Source organism: Quercus robur, chromosome 6 (genome assembly GCF_932294415.1).
Source record: "Quercus robur chromosome 6, dhQueRobu3.1, whole genome shotgun sequence".
NCBI classification, from domain to species: domain Eukaryota; kingdom Viridiplantae; phylum Streptophyta; class Magnoliopsida; order Fagales; family Fagaceae; genus Quercus; species Quercus robur.
In genome coordinates this window covers 1,307,997-1,330,608 of record NC_065539.1, presented here as the reverse complement: position 1 = coordinate 1,330,608, position 22,612 = coordinate 1,307,997, and the positions used below count along the sequence as shown (strand labels likewise).

The window sequence follows — 22,612 nt, the reverse complement described above, 5'->3', positions numbered from 1 at the left end:
GAGGGCTGTGAGGGAAAGAAAAAGAGAGGATATGAGTTTTTAAAATTAATAAATAAAATTTCAATCTTACCCTTTACTTTATTTAAAAAGTCAATGTCATTCGTTTCAACTAATAAGAGTAATTCTAAAAAATTATACAAGACAAATAAATGATGTTATTTTTAAAAAGTTTAATTTTTAAAACAGGACCAATAGCTATGATTTATGTGGAGAGCTTAGTTTCATTCCCTAGTGGAAATCTGTCTTAGATTTTATTTACTTTTTTAATTTCTCCTTAGTGGTAATTTAGAAAAAAGTTATGTGTGATTTAGAGCAGATGATATTGTATCTTATTAAGGATGATGTGTTTGTTAAATTCCAATTCTCTTTTCCATTTCAGCCTCTGTAATTTGTGATGGACCAGTAAATTGTGGATTTGTCATGCTTTGGAATTGTGATAGAATTTTGGGAGAGGTTGGGTTATTAATCTATGTAGAGCGAGAGCTGGTTAAGGGTTTTATTAGATTTTTCTGCAATAACATCTCAGCTATAGCTTGCTTTGGAGTCTATTTGTTTTAGGGAAATTCATAAAGACAGAGGGTTCCAACCACTAGGTAATGTGACTAATTACGTTTCATATACTTTCATGGAAACCGTGGTTTGTATAAGTCGATAAATTTAAATAGAGAATGTTTCAAGAGGGTATCTGAACTTAGAATTTCAATCAATTGTGAAAGCACCTGGATGGGTTGTCTGAACCTAAGTGATTGCTAGTTTTTGTGAAATTGTCTGTGATGTTGAGCTTTTTACTTACAAATTTAGATGGATAGACCACGTTCTAGTATTCATCATCTTCTTCTAGCCAAGCCACAGGTTTGTGTTCCGTTCAACCTTGTTTCCATGTACAGCTGTTCCATTACAGTTAAAATCAATTAATGGGCAGTAGTTGGAATTCTTTGTATATAGGCAGGATGAATTTTGTGGTTTGTACACTGTACCAAGCATTCTACCTCTTTTTTGACACAATTTGTTTCTTCTTCCTAATCCTCTTCATTAGGCCTTAACATGAGGCATTGAAACATTATTACAGTTTGGCAAGATCAACATTCTCAGACTTTTTGAATGTTGATTAAGGCTCTAAATCGTCATGACATGAGGCTCTTCTGCTATATATGGATAGTTAAGTGTCTGTACTTTGAAATTTTTGAGTTTTAAATTATGGAAACAAGAGTTAAAAATCAAGATAAACAAGAATTTTTTTGTGGGACCCATGTGTTTTGAGAACTTAGTTATGGAAACCGAGTGATATGATCCAAAAAAACCCTCATCCAAACAAGCTCGAAGAATCTTCAATGTGGGGGGTTTCCAAATTGGTTCGTGCTAAGACAATCTATGATTTACGTGGAGAACCTAGTTTCATTCACGGGTGCTAATGATTTTAAAACACATGTTTAAGTTATCAAGAGCTTTCTAGTTTATTGGCATTGTCTGATTCGCCCTATCAGGAGAATATGGATTTTAACCCCCTTCCTCACTTGTCGAATGCAATAAAAAAATGTTCATTTAATTATATTAAACTTAAAGCTATCTATAACATAATAAAATAAAGGAAAAAACAAATGTATCTAGTGAACAAAGCTTCCATTATTTCAGGGTCTATGAGAAGTTATTAATAGACCGTCTTACCCCCAAAACGAGAAAGATGATTCTCCAACTTGGACCCATGGCCACATTTAGTAACAGATTATGACTTTCTACAAAATAATAGTTCGTAATCATGCTTTAATCTTCCTTCTATTCAACATGGATGATGGAACTGAGTATGTAATCATACTAAACCACCAATAACTACTACAGGAAACATATGAGGAAGGAATTTTACAATAAAACCATACACACACACCACAAGATAGTTCATAGGGTTATTCTAGTGAAAATACAAGTGAAGAAAAACGCTCCAACAGTAAGATTCATTAAAACTTATACAACATGAATGGTTTTAACAATTGCCAAATAATGGGTTGGAGGAATTTCCTTACAAAGCGGTTTGGGTGTAAAGTTTGTCCCCATTCAAATCTGCATTGGTGATGCTGTTATTCTCTAATTTGAAAACATGAATTCGTTTTTGCTGAGTGAAGTAAATGCAATTCCCCTCGTATCCGAAAAATTCTCTAGTCGAAACAGAAAACGAACAATCACTACGCAGAACAAAAGCTCGATCACCCAAGCTTTCCTCCAAAACCCATTCACCCCATTCATTCTTCTTATACACTTTGAAACCAACCACACAGAAATAATGACGGCCTCTCCATTCCCTATCAAGATATCTATCAACAATATAGATTTTTCCATCCGACTCCACCAAATGTTTCTGTGTCTTCAGAGAATCTGACCCACAAGGATTCCAGAATTTAACCAAATCCAATGTCGAATCATTGATTTTGATCCACCAAACTATTCCGAATCGATCAACCACATAGACTTGGCCCTCATACACAATAACATCATCGAATTCCCTATCCTTTTCACCTAAACAGGTCAAACTCTCATCCCCACATTTTGCGTGGCCTAATTTACTGTCACCATAGACAACAAGAATATGACAGTCGTTGAACATCACAACTTTATTAACACGCCCAATTGGAATGAGGCTTTGAATTTCAAGGGTATGAGCTCTAGTTAATTCGACGGTATCATAGTCCAGTAACACAAAGTTGTTTGGCAAAATATTGGGGGAATCGGATTCAGATTCGTACCTTTCTCGATGTGGGTCTAAAAGATGCATTTTGCAATCTTCAACCTTGATCAACCATCCCTTATCCGAAGAAGCTGAGGAAGTTAGATGATAGAAAATGGTTTCGTGGAGAAGGCATATGGTTTGCTGGTGAAGATGGTCAGCTTCATCATGCGATATAGCTAGCTAGCCTAGCCTTCGCCTCCGCTGTGGCGGAGGGAAAGGGTTGGGAAAATTGAGAGGGAAGCGAGGGATGAAGTCGGAGCAAGAAATAGCGGAGCGCCATGATTTACAGACACCGCGGAATCGGAGAATTTCGATGCGGGTGTCGAGGCCTTTGCCGATCGGTAGAAACAGTTCCAAGGGAAGTTCCGAGCATTCCACACTCTCACTCATGTCTTGCGTTTCTTGGTTGACTTGGCTTTTGCCGGATTTCGTGGCCAAATGGTTGTTGACCAGTGTAATTAAATAGCTCATAATGTGCACGTGTGTAATTCTCAAACCTTACACAATATTGTATATAAGATGATATTTATTAATAAAATTGTTTGAATAAATTTATAGGAACTGAAATAAATGTTAAAAAATTTTGTGAATTTTTAAATATCCCACTTGAGATCTCTAGATAAGATGATCACACAAAAATCCTGCAAGACCCACTACAATCCAATCACTTTCACTCTTATATCTCCATTTGAATATACATTTTAGATATCTAATTGAATAAGAGTTCTATTTCAATTTGAGTTCTATTTCAGATATTTAGTTGAATAAAACTTTTATTTCAATTTGAGTTCTATTTCAAATATCTAGTTGAATAAGAGTTCTATTTCAATTTGAGTTCTATTTCAATTTTGCTTCATTGATATCAGAGCTTTGAAGCAAGTCCATTTTTCCAGTGAAGCCGTGCAAATATTTTATTTTTTGAATCCAACTTCTTTTCATTTGGATATTTGCTTTACTCCACTCCATGAGCCTATGAAGGAAGAAAATCTCATTAGTGTTTTTTGTTGGAGTATTGCTACTATTGTGAAGAAGAAGTTTGTTAGAGAAAATGTTGCATCGCCGTGGACAAGTAGATTTTGTGATTGGGTGGGACTCTTGCTATGTGGTGGAAGGCCATTGAAATTACTCTAGGATTCTTTTTTTCATTTAACTTGAAAGCTTGGCTGGGCTAAAAAGGGAGTGTTGGAGCAGACATCAGTACAGATTTGGTACACACCAATTTATTTTTTGGGTTCCTCCATCACGGTCAGCTTTCTAAACTAAAATCTTTTTAATTCTTATTGATTGATCATGACTAGTAAAGCTGTAAGTCAAGAATTAAGCAAAACTGAAAAATTAAATGGGGCAAAACTGAAAAATATTTTTAAAAATTTGAAAATCCATTTTCACGCAATTTATAATCAGCATGAGGAGATATAATTGGCTAACCATGTCAAGAAGCACTTACTTGCCAAACAACATGGTAGAACTCAACCACAATTGGCATATACTTGATTATGTAAGTTAGACACTTAATTAGAACTACAAAAAAATGTTATTTAATTAATAAAAGAATCAGCTAATAAGGATATCCAAGGAAATGATTTTAAAACACATGTTTAGGTTATCAAGAGCTTTCTAATTTACTGGCATTGTTTGGTTTGCCCTATCAGGAGAATATGGATTTTAACCCCCTTCCTCACTTGTCAAATGCAATAAAAAAATGTGCATTTAATTATATTAAACTTAAAGCTGTCTATAACAGAATTAAAATAAAAGGAAAAGCAAATGTATCTAGTGAACAAAGCTTCCATTATTTCAGGGTATGTGAGAGGTTATTAATAGACTGTCTTTCCCCCAAAACGGGGAAGATGATTCTCCAACTTGGACCCATGGCCACATTTTGGTAGAAGTTACTTGACATCACACCACCGCCCAAAGAACAAGTATTATTCTTGAGCAAGTTGAGGGTGGCTAGAAAATCTTAGAATATCAAGGAAAGCTGACAATGGAGAAGCAGTACCATCCTCCAAGTCAAACAACCCCGTGTCATAACCAGGAAAATCATCCTTACCATCTTTGCTGGACAAATCTTCAAAGAAAAAACAATCACTAGGCTTATGGAAAATAGTTTGACCAGAGTGACAAAAAATATTTGAGGGGGGTAGTTTTTCCGCTTGTCTAGAACTGAAACATGTGGGATGTTCAAGTATTAGGCAATGGCTACTAGCAATATATATACCCAATTCAGTAAAAGATTATGACTTTCTACAAAATAATAGTTCATAATCGTGCTTTAATCTTCCTTCTATTCAACATGGATGATAGAACTGAGTATGTAATCATACAAAACCACCAATAACTACTATAGGAAACATATGAGGAAGGAATTTTACAATAAAACCAAACACACCACACCACAAGATAGTTCATAGGATTCCATTCTAGTGAAAATACAAGTGAAGAAAAACGCTCCAACAGTAAGATTCATTAAAACTTATACAACATGAATGGTTTTAACAATTGCCAAATAATGGGTTGGAGGAATTTCCTTACAGAGCGGTTTGGATGTAAACTTTGTCGTCATTCAAATCTGCATTGGTGATGCTGTCATTCTCTAATTTGAAAACATGAATTTGATTTTGCTGAGTGAAGTAAATGCAATTCCCCTCGTATCCAAAAAATTCTCCAGTTGAAACAGAAAGCGAACAATCACTACGCAGAATAAAAGCTCGATCACCCAAGCTTTCCTCCAAAACCCATTCATCCCATTCATTCTTCTTATACACTTTGAAACCAACCACACAGAAATAATGCCGACCTCTCCATTCCCTATCAAGGTATCTTTCAACAATATAGATTGTTCCATCTGACTCCACCAAATGTTTCTGTGTCTTCAGAGAATCTGACCCACAAGGATTCCAGAATTTAACCAAATCCAATGTCGAATCATTGATTTTGATCCACCAAACTATTCCGAATCGATCAACCACATAGACTTGGCCCTCATACACAATAACATCATCGAATTCCATATCCTTTTCACCTAAACAGGTCAAGCTCTCATCCCCACATTTTGCGTGGCCTAATTTACCGTCACCATAGACAACAAAAACATGACAGTCGTCGAACATCACAACTTTATTAACACGCCCAATTGGAATGAGGCTTTGAATTTCAAGGGTATGAACTCTAGTTAATTCGACGGTACCATAGTCCAGTAAAACAAAGTTGTTGGGCAAAATATTGGGGGAATCGGATTCGGATTCGGATTCGTACCTTTCTCGATGTGGGTCTAAAAGATGCATTTCGCAATCTTCAACCTTGATCAACCATCCCTTATCCGAAGAAGCTGAGGGAGTTAGACGATAGAAAATGGCTTCGTGGAGAAGACATATGGTTTGCTGATGAAGATGGTCAGCTTCATCATGCAATAGAGCTAGCCAGACAAGCCTTCGCCTTCGCCTCCGCCGTGGCGGAGGGAAAGGGTTGGGAAAATTGAGAGGGAAGCGAGGGATGAAGTCGGAGCAAGAAATAGCCGACCGCCATGATTTACAGACACCGCGGAATCGGAGAATGTCGATGCGGGTGTCGAGGCCTTTGCCGATCGGTAGTAACAGTTCTGAGGGAAGTTCCGAGCATTCCACACTCCCACTCATGTCTTGCGTTTCTGGGTTGACTTTGAGTTTTGCACAATGCCAATGATTACTACTAAAGTGAGAAGATAGATATCGGCATGGATTTAAAAACCGGACAAAAAACCGTAAAAGAAAAGACTGGGTTCGAACGGATAGTTAAACCGGTGATGTAATAATTAATAATTAATAATTTTATAATTAAAAAATAATATAATAATTTTATAGTAACTAATAATATTTACTTTAAAAAATTTATATCATAAAAGTTTAATAAGAATCATTAAAAACAAACTTATAATAAAGAATAAATAACTAAATAATTTCACTAATATCCCACCTAATTTCATTGGCGTTAAATTTTCTCCACCCACCCCCCACTTTTTTCTTCTTTTCCCATTCAGTGAATCGAGAAAGTATACCATATTTCGGTAATACCAACTCAATATGTATTTTGGTATTTTATACCCAATAAATAAGTGACAAATGTTTCAAAAAACCACATTAGACTACTCTAATAAATTAATTACAATCTTCTATACTATCAGGAAGATAAATTAATCATTTATTGGAATAGCCTAATGTGGTTTTTTAAAACAAGTGTCACTCATTTATTAGGTAGGAAATACCAAAACAGATACTGAGTTGATATTACCGAAATATTGTATACTTTCTCCGGTGAATCAGTACTTGATCATCAATTAAATATTTGCTTGCATTAAATTTTCTCCACCGACCCCCACTTTCTTCTCCTTTTTCCATTCAGTGAATCAGTACTTGCTTCTACACAAAATCCGAATCTAATTATTCACTCTTCATTTCTTCTCCTCATTTAACACATTTTCCTCTACCTCTCTCTCTGCCAAGCAAAGTTCAACCTCACTCCATAGCTAGCATGTTCCCAAAATATCATTTCTTTTACAACAGATCAGCTTCTTCCCCAAATTTCGTTTCTTTTACAAGAACTAAAGATGAGAAAAGACTAAGGGACTGTTTGGTTTTTATGTTTCCATCACCCATAACTCAAAATAAGTGAGACCCACTCCAAGAAAGCTTGTTTAGCTGTGTTTCTAGTTTTTGTTTCCATCACTCAATTCTTTGGTTTTTGAGTGATGAGTTATGAAAACTGAAAACATATTTTAGGTGTTTTCAGTTTCCAAAACTCACAGTTTTCAATGGCATTTTCGTAATTAAACCCACAACTTTTGAAATTTCAGCCACAATGTTTGACTTTTTGGGTTTTTTTTTTTTTTTTTTTTTTTTTGAAACAATGCAACTAGCTGCATATCTTGACTTTTTAGTCTTTTTTTTTTAAACAAAGTCACTGAGTGATAAGTGATAAACAGGTGAGGTTGGGGAAATTAAGGTATTTTAAGTGATGAGTAATAAATGATAAGTAATGAGTTGTGAGTGATGACCAAAAAAAAAACCAAATAGCCCTTAAGTGTTCTTCAGTTCTTGTCCTATGAAGCTCATTCATCTGCTCAAAATAATTCCGTAAGGCCAAGAGAAAGGAGGCTGAGGTAGAGGCGTGTGAGGGAAAAAGGCGACCACCTAATTCCAAAGCCAAACAGAGAAGACGAGAAAGAGTGAGAGAAAAAAAATTCAGAGAAAATAGAGGCTGAGAGTGTGAAAGAGGGCTGTGAGGGAAAGAAACAGAGAGGATATGAGTTTTTAGGGTTAGGTTTCCCCAAAACAATGTAGTTTTAGGTTGGGAAAAAGGTAAAAAATGGTGTAGTTTTCAGTCTCAACACAACCGGTCAATAACCGGCTCAACTATACCGACTTCCAATTTCGATTTTTTAATATTCCCGATTTTTAATTATTTTTCGATTTTTAATCATAACCAGACCGGATTAGTGGCCGATTCCTTGTTGAATTGGCCAAACCAACCAGTTTGATTCGGTTTTTAAAACCATGGATATAGGCATTTAGGAATTAGGGTTTGCTAAAGGGGTTTCCAATTGGGGATAGTTAGAGCATCCACACTCCAAAATGCTACTTTACCATTTCAAAAAGTTAATTTATCAATTATACAATACCATTTTACAATACTCCAGAATCTCAACTTTTATTTTACGATACAACAAATTAAAATAATATTTTTACACAATAAAATAATATATCCCAAAATCACCATCATTTACAATAAAACACATTATTTATTCTTTTTCTCTCATTCTTTTTGTTCAAGAACAACCACAAATTTACTGAAACCACTATCACCACAAGCCCACCACCATTGCACTACACACACTTGACACCACCACCACCAGCAACCCATAATCTACCATCAACACCAAAAAAAAAAAAAAAAAAGGATAGACTATAGCACCAATCCACCATCAACACAATCAACACCAAATGCAGCAATCCACAGTCCCCACCACTGTGAGCAAAACCCAAGCCCATAGCAAGTGAAACCCAGACCCACGGTGGCAAACCCACAGCCACAATCAATAAACACCACCAACCACAAACCCAAAACAACAAACCCATCCACCACTCCACCACTCACCACAAACCTATACCACCGAACCAACCAACCAACCACCACCACTGAAAATCTAAAGAACACCACCCTCTCCAACCATCAACACCACCAAAAAAAAAAAAAAAGCAACCCATGGTCCCCATAACCAGCGGCGGAAAACCCAAACCCAAACCCACAGCAAGCCTAAACCATCAAAACCCATCCATAGCAAACCTCATCAAAACCCACCTATAGCAAACCCCATCAAAACCCATTCCAAAAATCCAACATAATCAACACAAACCAACACAATCCCACTGAACAAATCCACATGAAAGACACCACGCCGCCACCACCCACCGGCCTAAAACCCAAATCCACAACTGCATCGATCCATGTTGCTGCTGTCAACCAAAGAGAGAGAAAGCAAGCCACATTGCCGCCGTCAGTCAAGTCGATCTGCAATGAGAAAGAGGATAAATAATGGGAGGGTGGCTCGCTGTGGTGTGATGGCTATAGGTTTTGGGTCTAAAGAGAGAAGGAAAAGAGCAGAGAAATAACGAGAGAGAGAGAGAGAGAGAGAGAGAGAGAGAGAGAATTAAATAATAATATTTAAGTTTACTATTCAGCTACGGTGCAATTCTACCTTTAGAATTGTACTGTAGCACAATTGCAATTTTTTTTTTTGCAATAATTGGCTTTTACAAGTTTTGATGGAGTGGAGATTTTGGGCTTAAATGCTAAAAGATGCTTACATTTGGCATTTGACATTTGTTATTTGGGCCGTGAATGCTCTTAGTAGTTAGTAGTTATTAGTTATTACATACTCCAGGAGCGTTGCTCTCTCTCTCTCACGACTGGTTGGCCTTTACACTTATGCAATTGTAAGGTTGAAAAAACTTATTTTGCAAATATTGAAATTTTCTGAATGATTTTCCTAAGCTAATTTGAGAAATTCCCCCATAAAAAATATAGTGATGGACTTAATCTTGTAAGTGTAAATAATTTATGTGATACTAGTAGTGAATCCAAATTAGAACAAGTGAGTAACTAGTTGGATTGAAAATTTATTAGTTTGATGTATTTTGGATTTTGAGATTTAATCTAATCTTTCTAGTTTGATTTATTTTGATATTTGAGCCTTAATATATATAAAGTATTTTTGCACCATATGTCCTAAATTATTTATTTTTAGAAAATTTTATTTCTTAATTTTGGAGTCAATTGTGGGACCACATCATAAATATCCATCAAAGTGAGTTATTTGGTACAAAAATCAAAGAGTCTAGAATTAATGAACATAAAAAAATAAAAAATAAAAGACAATTTACATTTTCCACTTAATAATATTCTTGCAAGACTTTTTAAAGAGTTAAAAAAAATATATAAGAATGACTATCAATAATATTTAAATTATATATGTAAGAATTATATTATGCATCTTAATGTATATTTTTTAAATATATTCATGCATATACATGGCGTTACAAGCTAGTTCGACTAATAAATAAATTACCTGCATGTAGGCTATTATAAGTTCACCATATAATGTCATTGTGATGTTGGCTAATAATATATATTGAAAAATAGTTTAACAATTTTTTGATTATTGATAAAGTTTAAATCTTTTTAATTGCTACATAATGAGTTGAAGGAAGATAGCTCCAAATTGGATTAGAGATAACTTTTTACTTTGTTTAATATCATTTAAATTCTTGTCTTTGCCATCACATTCAAAATTAAAGACTTAAAAAATAAGAACAAATTAAAGTTTGGTTACAACTCTCACTAAAAAAATAATATGACTACATATTTTTAAAATTTAATCATAAAAATTATATATATATATATATATATATATTTTTATGTTTTCAACACATATGTCAAATTTCATGTAAATTGGATAGAATTTATTATTCAACTAATAAATAAAAATTAATGAAAAATAAATAAATTACCCACATGCAAGCTATTATAAGTTCGCCATATAATGTCATGGTGATGTTGGCTAATAATATATATTGAGAAATAGTTTAACAATTTTTTTGTTTAATGATAAAGTTTAGCTTCAAATTGGTTTAGATCTATTCCTTCCAATCCACTTTTAGTGATTTATATAATATAAGATTATTCATATATATAATATAAACAAGTCGTATGTTCATTTAAAAAGTCACGTGACAAAAATTATACATAAATAATCTTTTTAATTGCTACATAATGAGTTGAAGGAAGATGGCTCCAAATTGGATTAGAGATAACTTTTTACTTTGTTTAATATCATTTAAATTCTTGTCTTTGCCATCACGTTCAAAATTAAAGACTTACAAAAATAAGAACAAATTAAAGTTTGGCTACAACTCTCACTAAAAAAATTAAAATGACTACATATTTTTAAAATTTAATCATTGAATTATATATATTTTTATGTTTTCAACACATATGTCAAATTTCATGTAAATTGGATATTACTTACTGTGGGGCCAGAAAATTCATGGCCCAGGCCCACTCTATATCAGGGCCCAGGGCCTGATCTGAGGAGACCTATTGTCAATGATGAGTTTAATGCAGGGATGAGATAAGTGAAAAGACTGCCGATACTATAGTAGAGAACTCTGTGCCTGACAGACTCCTATTCTTGACCATGCTTTTCAACCTTTACGTCTACTCCCAACCACTTGAGGTATGGGTTGATAGGACAAGTCCTCTTCCCAGAAGGTAAAGCTTACACGTGGACCCTAAAAGGAGGGAGGAATACGGGTATAAAAGGAAACGAAAGCCAAGGGAAGAAGGGGGGGAAGAACTTGATGCTCCTCAGACTAAGTCCGAGGAGTCCAACCCTTCAGGCTACATCGTTGTAGGGCTTGGATGTTCAGGCCGAACCCCCTTCTACATGAGCCCCCCCTCCTAAAATCAGGACCGGACCGTTGCCCAGCGATCAAAGGCAAGCCTTTTAATCCCATTCTCTACAAATCATATTGTGAGGGATCTTTTATGTACGAGCCCAACATCATTCTTGGGCCATTAAATAATCGTGTCCTTACAATTGGCGTCATCTGTGGGAAGGCTTGCGCATTGGCCCAGGTGGCGGTGGAGTCAACTCTCTAGCAAGTAGAGGTTCGCGGGGTTTCCTCCATCTCCGACGACATGCAGTTGTTGCTCCGACATAAATTTCTGCTCGGGGCTACGCCCTGCAGTGCCAACGGCGCGGGCAGCTCTAGGGGCTTCCGGCCTCAAGCCAACTCTCCCCGCCATGGTATAGGGGCTAACTTTCGAAAAACAAATAAATACAAAAGAAAAAACTACAAGTTTTGGACAGAACCAAGGTCTTGCATGGTCCTCGGACTCAAGCCTATGGGGAAACCAAGTACACAAAGAAAAAACTACAAGTTTTGGACAGAACCAAGGCCTTGCATGGTCCTCGGACTCAAGCCTATGGGGAAACTAAGTACACAAAGAAAAAACTACAAGTTTTGGACAGAACCAAGGCCTTGCATGGTCCTCGGACTCAAGCCTATGGGGAAATCAAGTACACAAAGAAAAAACTACAAGTTTTGGACAGAACCAAGGTCTTGCATGGTCCTCGGACTCAAGCCTATGGGGAAACCAAGTACACAAAGAAAAAACTACAAGTTTTGGACAGAACCAAGGCCTTGCATGGTCCTCGGACTCAAGCCTATGGGGAAACCAAGTACACAAAGAAAAAACTACAAGTTTTGGACAGAACCAAGGCCTTGCATGGTCCTCGGACTCAAGCCTATGGGGAAACCAAGTACACAAAGAAAAAACTACAAGTTTTGGATAGAACCAAGGTCTTGCATGGTCTTCGGACTCAAGCCTATGGGGAAACCAAGTACACAAAGAAAAAACTACAAGTTTTGGACAGAACCAAGGCCTTGCATGGTCCTCGGACTCAAGCCTATGGGGAAACCAAGTACACAAAGAAAAAACTACAAGTTTTGGACAGAACCAAGGCCTTGCATGGTCCTCGGACTCAAGCCTATGGGGAAACCAAGTACACAAAGAAAAAACTACAAGTTTTGGACAGAACCAAGGTCTTGCATGGTCCTCGGACTCAAGCCTATGGGGAAACCAAGTACACAAAGAAAAACGACAAGTTTTGGACAGAACCAAGGTCTTGCATGGTCCTCGGACTCAAGCCTATGGGGAAACCAAGTACACAAAGAAAAAACTACAAGTTTTGGACAAAACCAAGGTCTTACATGGTCCTCGGACTCAAGCCTATGGGGAAACCAAGTACACAAAGAAAAAACTACAAGTTTTGGACAGAACCAAGGCCTTGCATGGTCCTCGGACTCAAGCCTATGGGGAAACCAAGTACACAAAGAAAAAACTACAAGTTTTGGACAGAACCAAGGCCTTGCATGGTCCTCGGACTCAAGCCTATGGGGAAACCAAGTACACAAAGAAAAAACTACAAGTTTTGGACAGAACCAAGGCCTTGCATGGTCCTCGGACTCAAGCCTATGGGTAAACCAAGTACACAAAGAAAAAACTACAAGTTTTGGACAGAACCAAGGCCTTGCATGGTCCTCGGACTCAAGCCTATGGGGAAACCAAGTACACAAAGAAAAAACTACAAGTTTTGGACAGAACCAAGGCCTTGCATGGTCCTCGGACTCAAGCCTATGGGGAAACCAAGTACACAAAGAAAAAACTACAAGTTTTGGACAGAACCAAGGTCTTGCATGGTCCTCGGACTCAAGCCTATGGGGAAACCAAGTACACAAAGAAAAACGACAAGTTTTGGACAGAACCAAGGTCTTGCATGGTCCTCGGACTCAAGCCTATGGGGAAACCAAGTACACAAAGAAAAAACTACAAGTTTTGGACAAAACCAAGGTCTTACATGGTCCTCGGACTCAAGCCTATGGGGAAACCAAGTACACAAAGAAAAAACTACAAGTTTTGGACAGAACCAAGGCCTTGCATGGTCCTCGGACTCAAGCCTATGGGGAAACCAAGTACACAAAGAAAAACGACAAGTTTTGGACAGAACCAAGGTCTTGCATGGTCCTCGGACTCAAGCCTATGGGGAAACCAACTACTTAAAATAAAAACTACGTTACATGGACCTTAGAATCTATCCGAGGAGAACTCTCCGTTAACAATTGGGTTAATCCCTAAACTGCAAGGATTCCCAAGTCTGCTTTCGGATCCTCAGTACCAAAGGGATTGATGCAATATAGAGCAATATGTTACCAAAAACACAATCAGAGTCCCTTACTGCTCGGTTACCCCCTCGGATGAATTATTTAGAGTTTATCGTTCTCGGACGATCTCCTCGCACGTATTACGGAATATTCAGCTGTTATCTTGGTTAGTTTCCTAAGTTTAATTTACGGTGAATTATCGTTATTATGCCTGGTAATGTCGGTAAATTAGAGTTAGTCGGATTATGTTTCAAGGTTTCCTGCTCTAAGTATCATTGAAGAAAAACACACATGGAGCACACACATTCATAAAGTAGTTGTTGCAAAAAAGAAAAGTATTCAAAACAAGTAAATAAATTCCTCTTTTATTAAGACAAAGAAATAGTATAGCGTACAATGAAAAGCTGGAATAAGCTTATATTAAAGCTAACTACATAAGCGAAAAGAAAGATACAAGAGAGTAAAGATAAAGTCGAGGAAGTAGTGCAGAGGAGAGGATGGCTGCTGTTTCAAGACTTTGTTCAAGGAAAACCATTCCTCAACACTTTTACATGCCTATAACTCAGGCAGCCAAAGAACCCAACGTGGGGCCTGCACCATTGAAAAAAAGGTGTAGAGAGCCCGGCTTCAGGCTAGCGCAGCTGAAGAAAAGGTGCAGGGAACCCAACTTGAGGCCCACACCGTTGAAGAAAAGGTGCCGGGAACCGGAAGTTGAGGAGCCTACACAAAAATTTGCTTGCAACAAGGCAGACGGCGCTGATGGCGGAGAATCTTTCTTCTGACACACCAAAAATCTGGTGTGACCAGAACCTGCTTCGGATTTTGACTGAAAGAGGGGAGGGTATCGTTCCCACCATATCCAAGCGGGAGGACCTCTTAAATCTGTGCCTCCCCTGCCCAGACCACATCACTTTAAGTCTTGGAAGGGTCCGGTGCCTCTGTGGCGGGTGAAGTTCCTCCACCTCCGCCCAAACCTCAAACATATGGCTCTAAGGGAAGACGACACTAGAGGTAGGAACTGGTTATGGAGAAAGGGTTATGATTCTGAAGAGAGCCAAAGGGTTTGTACGCAAGTAGAGTAACCTCCTATCCTACTTATATAAAGGGTAGGGAGGAAGCATTTAATTCGTGCAGCTTTCCAAAGAGCGCTACGGACAAGGCAGGTCTGGGCTCAATTTCCCACGCCATCCACAACCGTAGGATCTCAAGATCCTCGGGAAGGCGCGCTTCGATTGTTGAAACTTCAGAGTACTCACGTGAGTAACGAAGGGATGACTCTTAATTTGGCACGTCTCCCATGTGAATGTAAAAACACAAGTATGAGTGGAGTGCAGAACTTGAACGAGCCATGATGAGGGCCCAAAGTCACCAAAACCCTCCTTCCCAACTAAAAGTCGGGCAGCAGGATTTTGAGGGGCTATTGTGGAGCCAGAAAATTCATGGCCCAGGCCCGCTCTATATCAGGGCCCAGGGCCTAATCTGAGGAGACCTATTGTCAAGGATGAGTTTAATGCAGGGATGAGATAAGTGAAAAGACTGCCGATACTGTAGTAGAAAACTCTGTGCCTGACAGACCCCTATTCTTGACCATGCTTTTCAACCTTTACGTCTACTCCCAACCACTTGAGGTATGAGCTGATAGGACAAGTCCTCTTCCCAGAAGGTAAAGCTTACACGTGGACCCTAAAAGGAGGGAGGAATACGGGTATAAAAGGAAACGAAAGCCAAGGGAAGAAGGGGGGGGAAGAACTTGATGCTCCTCGGACTAAGTCCGAGGAGTCCAACCCTTCAGGCTACATCGTTGTAGGGCTTGGATGTTCAGGCCGAACCCCCTTCTACATGAGCGCCCCCCCCCCCCCCCCCCTAAAATTAGGACCGGACCGTTGCCCAGCGATCAAAGGCAAGCCTTTTAAGCCCATTCTCTACAAATCATATTGTGAGGGATCTTTTATGTACGAGCCCAACGTCATTCTTTGGCCGTTAAATAATCGTGTCTTTACACTTATTATTCAATCTATAAAATTATTCTTTAATTTAGGCATAATTTTAGACTACAAAAACTTGAAATTTAAACATTTGATTGATGACATAACTATTGATTTTTGATCTCTTATAAATTTTGTAAGCATGGAGAATATAAGATGAAAATGTAATCCAATGATAAATTTGTCAAAAGTCACATTCAATAAAGAGATATTAAGTGGAATTGTAATCTTAGGCTACAAGCCTACAACCAAGTTTATTACCAAACTTCATTTATCCAAAATATAATAGTTCTCAACCATTGCAATTTTCTTTTTCTTTTCTATTATTGGAAAAAAGTGGCCACTATTGTTTTGATAAAATATTTTAACAATGGTTTTTGTTCAAAGAGAAATTTAGTACTCCTAGAATCAAGTTTCTCATGGAAAAATGATGGCATAAATTGGAATGGCAACGACCTAGTGTGGCTGAATAGATAGAATATATTAACTTCTTAATAAATATAAACACAAAGACTTCTCATAAAAAAAATTACTTTTTAACAATTTTTTTTTTTGTTTTAATAAAATAAAAAGTAGAAAAAATTTCCCCAACTATTATATACGACATAAGATCTTATTGAGTAAGAGATTTAGGGTTTGAACCTACCTATACCAAAAATTAATTAATATCTTAGTTTGATGATAAAAACAATCAGAATGGGCTAAAAGCTATAGGTTGAAAATCTATAGGAGTTGTAATAATAATTTTTAAAAAAAAAATCTCATGTTATGTTGGCTAAAAGTCCTTTGTTATGTTTCACTCCAATATTTTGTCCCAAAAACCTAACAATGAATAGTTTCCTCAATACATTTATTAAGCACTCTTCACTTAATATGCCAAATAAAAATCTTATTTTATTCACTCTCTAGTAACGCAATGGATTAAAAATATATATATATATATATATATATCTGAAAAGAGGGAAAATGATATTAAAATAGAATAGAAATAGAGTACTGAGAAGGCTGATGTAATTATCTATAAATACATACTCCCTCCGTCACAATTTATTGGTCCTCTATTCTATTTTGGGATGTCCTAAAATGAGAAAATTCTTAGGTACTTCTAGAATACATAGAAATGATACTCATTGTCTCATTCCACTTATATTCATGGTGGGGGTCCACTTTGAATGTAAGAGGAGGGAGTACTATTCTCTATATTCTGGGAGTACCTTTCTTACTGCTTTAGGAGTACCTAAGAATTACTCCCTAAAATGAAGTCCACTTTTTAAAATTAATAAATAAAATTTCAACCTTACTTTTTACTTTATTTAAAAAGTCAATGTCCATCGTTTCAACTAATAAGAGTAATTCTAAAAAATTATACATGATAATAAATTATGTTATTTTTAAAAAGTTTAATTTTTAATACAGGACCAACAACTATGATTTATGTGGAGAGCTTAGTTTCATTCCCCAGTGGAAATCTGTCTTAGATTTAATTTATTTTTTTTAATTTCTCCTTAGTGGTAATTTAGAAAAAAGTTATGTGTGATTTAGAGCAGATGATATTGTATCTTATTAAGGATGATGTGTTTGTTAAATTCCAATTCTCTTTTCCTTTTCAGCCTCTGTAATTTGTGATGGACTAGTAAATTGTGGATTTGTCAGGCTTTGGAATTGTGATAGAATTTTGGGAGAGGTTGGGTTATTAATCTATGTGGAGCGAGAGCTGGTTAAGGGTTTTATTAGATTTTTCTGCAATAACATCTCAGCTATAGCTTGCTTTGGAGTCTATTTGTTTTAGGGAAATTCATAAAGACAGAGAGGGTTCCTACTACTAGGTAATATGACTAATTAAGTTTCATATACTTTGATGGAAACCGTGTTTTTGTATAAGTCGATAAATTTAAATAGAGAATGTTTCAATCAGTTGTGAAAGTACCTAGATGGATTGTCTGAACCTAAGTGATTGCTAGTTTTTGTGAAATTGTCTGCGATGTTGAGCTTTTTACTTACAAATTTAGATGGATAGACCACGTTCTAGTATTCATCATCTTCTTCTAGCCAAGCCACAGGTTTGTGTTCTGTTCAACCATGTTTCCATGTACAGCTGTTCCATTACAGTTAAAATCAATTAATGGGCAGTAGTTGGAGTACTTTGTATATAGGCAGGATGAATTTTGTGGTTTGTACACTGTACCAAGCATTCTACCTCTTTTTTGACACAATTTGTTTCTTCTCCCTAATCCTCTTCATTAGGCCTTAACATGAGGCATTGAAACATTATTACAGTATGGTGTTCTGTTCTTTTCTTTCTCCAGTGAATCCTATCCCAAACACAAACAGCCTCTTAGACAACGTTGTATTCTGGAATTTACTTTTATACGGGCCATCCTACTCCTATTTGACAATGTATTATTATGTTATCTGAAGGCTGTACTTATAGTTAAGTTATTCTAGTTGCTCCTAAACTAAGCCAAAGCGTCCTCAGATGTCAATTGCCCAAAGCTCTGAGTATGACCTCTCCTAGTTCAACAACTATTCCTAAAACATTATCTCAAGATTTGTAAAATCTTTCAGTGGCCATTTTTCTTACACTAGTAGCAGTAATTTTGATTTGCCTGATTCTTATTTTTTTGACTTCCCATATATGATATATGCTCTCTGTTCTGCCAATGTTATTCTTAGAAATGAAATTCCCTGGTAATTTTCTATTAGATCCTAATCTTATCTGTTTCCAACTTCTCATCTGATCACATTTGCTGGTTGTGATTACCATGATTGTTGGCACAAGCCAGAATAATAAGATCTGTTTATTAATATGCAACAATGAAATGTGATGATCAGCCAGCTGAAAATGACAGTAGACAGCCTGAAAAAACATAAAAGAAGAATGATATTTGTTTAATCACGAACAATTGTAAATTCCTGCCTTAACTCACATACAAAATTCCATTAGCCTCTGACTGCTAAAAGGGGGCTGGAGGAACCTACTTAGATCGATATCTCAAAATTTATGTAGAGAAACATATCAAACAACTAGCCACAAGAATAAGGCTGACCAAAGTGTTAGTAAAACCGACCCCAAAGCATATGCCCCCAGCATGATCACGGAACATTCACTCTTACTTAACTGCTCCAAACAATTGCGTAATTGTGCCTGTCACATCAATAAGGAAAACTTATTAACAAGGATTCCACTCTATATATATAAGACTGGCAATGATTTCCAAATAAGAAACATTCCACCTTCCTGTAATCACTCACCAATTACATAAACTTAGGCGGTACTTATATGGCCAAGTCAGCCTCACAAAGTTAGTCATTTGGCTTAGAGTACAAATTGTTTAATTTGAAAATTTTAGGTCAGCTGCAATATACCTCAAGCTGAAGTAATCACATGATCTAGAGAAATAGAGAAATATTAAAGTTGGTTTTGCTTGTAACTGACTAAAGGTCGGTGCTGACACATTGGGTGGTTGTGTTGAGATCAAGGAATTAAAAGAAGATGAAGAATTATATTTGAAAATGGAAAGCCTTAGTTGAGTCAATAATCTGGACAGTTTTTCTTGCACACAGCAAAGGCCGCTCTTTATCTGTAGCAGTAAGTAGGTTGGTACTTCATGGCAGCAATGCAATGAAATTATTCTAGTCCCCTCAACATTTCGTAAATATTTTAATTCTTTGGGAAGTGGTGATTAATAGTGCAACAAAAGGAAATCCTATTTAGATGAAATGAGTATAATCATGACAAAGATTTGTCCTCTTTTTTTTATTATAAGTCAAAAATTTGTCCTCTCTGATGTCCGGATCTTGCGTTGCCACAGAAATGGGCTCTCCTCTTTCGCCAAAAATTTAGGTCTATCTGAATGTATGGTTGCATATATGAGCCTAATTTATTCTTATTTGTTCTAATAAAAGCTTTATTATTATAAACTTATATATCAGCTCAGAATGATATGACTGTCATTAATGATGACCTGGAGAGAAGTTGATAATGTTCAGTTACACTTATCACTGTACGGAACTTAATGTTTTACAAAATAAATTTTAGCCAGCAGTTATATCTCTAATGCTTCAAATTATTTCCCAATTGACAATAAAATCCCCTTGTGTTTACAGACCACCTCTTCTTCTTAGTAATGCAGTGTTTATGTCTCTTCTCAGTTAAACTTCTTTAACACTGAATATCTTAAGCAGATTTCCAAGACAATCACAAATCAGGGTCAAGTTTGACATTTGAATTGCAACCACCTTTTAGATTCCTATTCCCATTTTTGCAAACTCTCTCCCACATCCTGGCTTCCCATCTCTCTCTCTCTCCTGTTTATTTGCTTTTGACTTTGAACTTCTTTTATTGCAGGCTCCCATTTCATCCTCTTACTCCAATTTCAAAACTCATTATTATATTCCCAAGTTCCTACTTCCTCCACTTAACTTCATTTTATATTGTCAAATCTTTTATGGTAGAGAATGCAACGGTTGATGTCTCTTGGTTATCCTACTCTTATTTGTTTCCTCAGCCTAAATAGTAAATAGTAATACCATTTTCATGACATAACTTCTTTTCTTCCTCTCAATCTCCATATTTGTAGTGGTAATTTTGATTTGCCTAATGCTTATTTTTAGACTTCCAATATATGATATATGCTCTCTGTTTTGCCAAAGTTATTCATTGAAGTGAAATTTTCTAGTCATCTTCTGTTAGATCCAGACTGAAATTGGTTGGTTTAGAACAGTGAGGGTCGGTACCATTAGGTAATATAAAAAATTAAGTTTCATATGTATATGTCATATGTATATTGATGGAAATCATGGTTAATGCAGGTTGAATTTAAATAGAGTTATTTTAAGAGGGTATCTGGCCTTATTATAAGTTTTGTGGTCTCTTAGCACTTTGTTGTGAAAGCTTTGAAGCTCAATAATTGCTATTTTTTTTGTGAAATTGTGTGCGCAGTTGAACTTTTACTTACAAATTTAGAACAATGGTTTTTCATGCTATTTAGTCTTCATCATATGACATACCATTTTCACGTTTTGTCAATAACATTTTTCCTTTCAGCCGAGGTAGAACTTTCGGCCTTTGAATCCTTGCATTAGCATAACATTAAATGGTTCACTCTGTCACAGTTGAATTATGAGCACTCATGGTTGACGTGCTTGCAAGCATGACTAGTAAATGCAAAGTCTTGGATTCCATGACCATATTTGATTTGATTTAATTTGGCAAGATCAACATTCTCATACTTTTTGAATGTTGATTAAGGCTCTAAATCGTCAGGACATGAGGCTCTTCTACCATATATGCATAGTTAAGTGTTTGTACGAAATTTTTGAGTGATGGAAACGAGTTAAAAATTAAGCCAAACAAGAATTTTTTTGTGGGACTCACGTGTTTTGAGAACTCAGTTATGGAAACTGAGTGATATGATCCAAAAACACCCTCATCCAAACGAGCTCGAAGAATCTTCAATGTGGGGGGGGGGGGGGGGGGGCGGGGGGGGGTTTCCAAACTGGTTCGCGCCAAGACAAGCTATGATTTACGTGGAGAGCCTAGTTTCATTCACAGGTGCAAATGATTTTAAAACACATGTTTAAGTTATCAAGAGCTTTCTTAACCCCCTTCCTCACTTGTGGAATGCAATAAAAAAATGTGCATTTAATTATATTAAACTTAAAGCTATCTATAACATAAAAAAATAAAAGATAAAAACAAATGTATCTAGTGAACAAAGTTTCCATTATTTTAGGGTCTGTGAGGAGTTATTAATAGACCGTCTTACCCTCAAAACGGGAAAGATGATTCTCCAACTTGGAACCATGGCCACATTTTGGTAGAAGGTATATACTTGACATCACACCACCGCCCAAAGAACAAGTATTATTCTTGAGCAAGTTCAGGGTGGCTAGAAAATTTTAGAATATAAAGGAAAGCTGAAAATGGAGAAGTAGTACCATCCTCCAAGCCAAACAACCCCGTGTCATAGCCAGGAAAATCATCCTTACCACCTTTGCTTAACAAATCTTCAATGACAAAACAAGCACTAGGCCGTATGGAAAAATACTTTGACCAGAGTGACAAAAAATATTTCAGGGCGGTAGTTTTTCTGGTTTTCTAGAACTGAAACATGTGGGATATTCAAGTATTAGGCAATGGCTTCTAGCAATATATATACCCAATTCAGTAAAAGATTACGACTTTCTACAAAATAATAGTTCATAATCATGCTTTAATCTTCCTTCTATTCAACATGGATGATAGAACTGAGTATGTAATTATACAAAACCACCAATAACTACTATAGGAAACATATGAGGAAGGAATTTTACAATAAAACCAAACACACCACAAGATGGTTCATAGGGTTCCATTCTAGTGAAAATACAAGTGAAGAAAAACGCTCCAACAGTAAGATTCATTAAAACTTATACAACATGAATGGTTTTAACAATTGCCAAAATCCAAATAATGGGTTGGAGGAATTTCCTTACAAAGCGGTTTGGATGTAAACTTTGTCCCCACTCAAATCTGCATTGGTGATGCTGTTATTCTCTAATTTGAAAACATGAATTCGTTTTTGCTGAGTGAAGTAAATGCAATTCCCCTCGTATCCGAAAAATTCTCCAGTCGAAACAGAGAGCGAACAATCACTACGTAGAAT

At 36.4% G+C, this 22,612-nt stretch overlaps 1 protein-coding gene across 6 annotated transcripts in view; it reads right to left on the bottom strand.

Moving 5' to 3' along the window:
- Positions 1–22,612, bottom strand: part of LOC126690479 (F-box protein At4g35733-like) — a 44,573-nt gene that overhangs the window by 2,812 nt on the left and 19,149 nt on the right. Inside the window, exons 1-2 of one of the 6 annotated variants that reach the window (XM_050385651.1) lie at positions 6,022–6,419; positions 2,736–2,779 (exon numbers count right to left, since the gene is read on the bottom strand). The exons of 1 other annotated variant lie outside the window; for it this stretch is intronic. In XM_050385651.1, coding sequence (XP_050241608.1) covers positions 2,736–2,779; positions 6,022–6,357 — 380 coding nt within the window. In that variant the 5' untranslated portion in view covers positions 6,358–6,419. Of the gene's footprint in view, positions 1–1,844; positions 2,517–2,735; positions 2,780–5,519; positions 6,421–22,612 lie in introns of those variants that run through there. 4 more of the 6 variants (XM_050385649.1, XM_050385647.1, XM_050385650.1 and 1 more) reach the window with 4 other exon arrangements.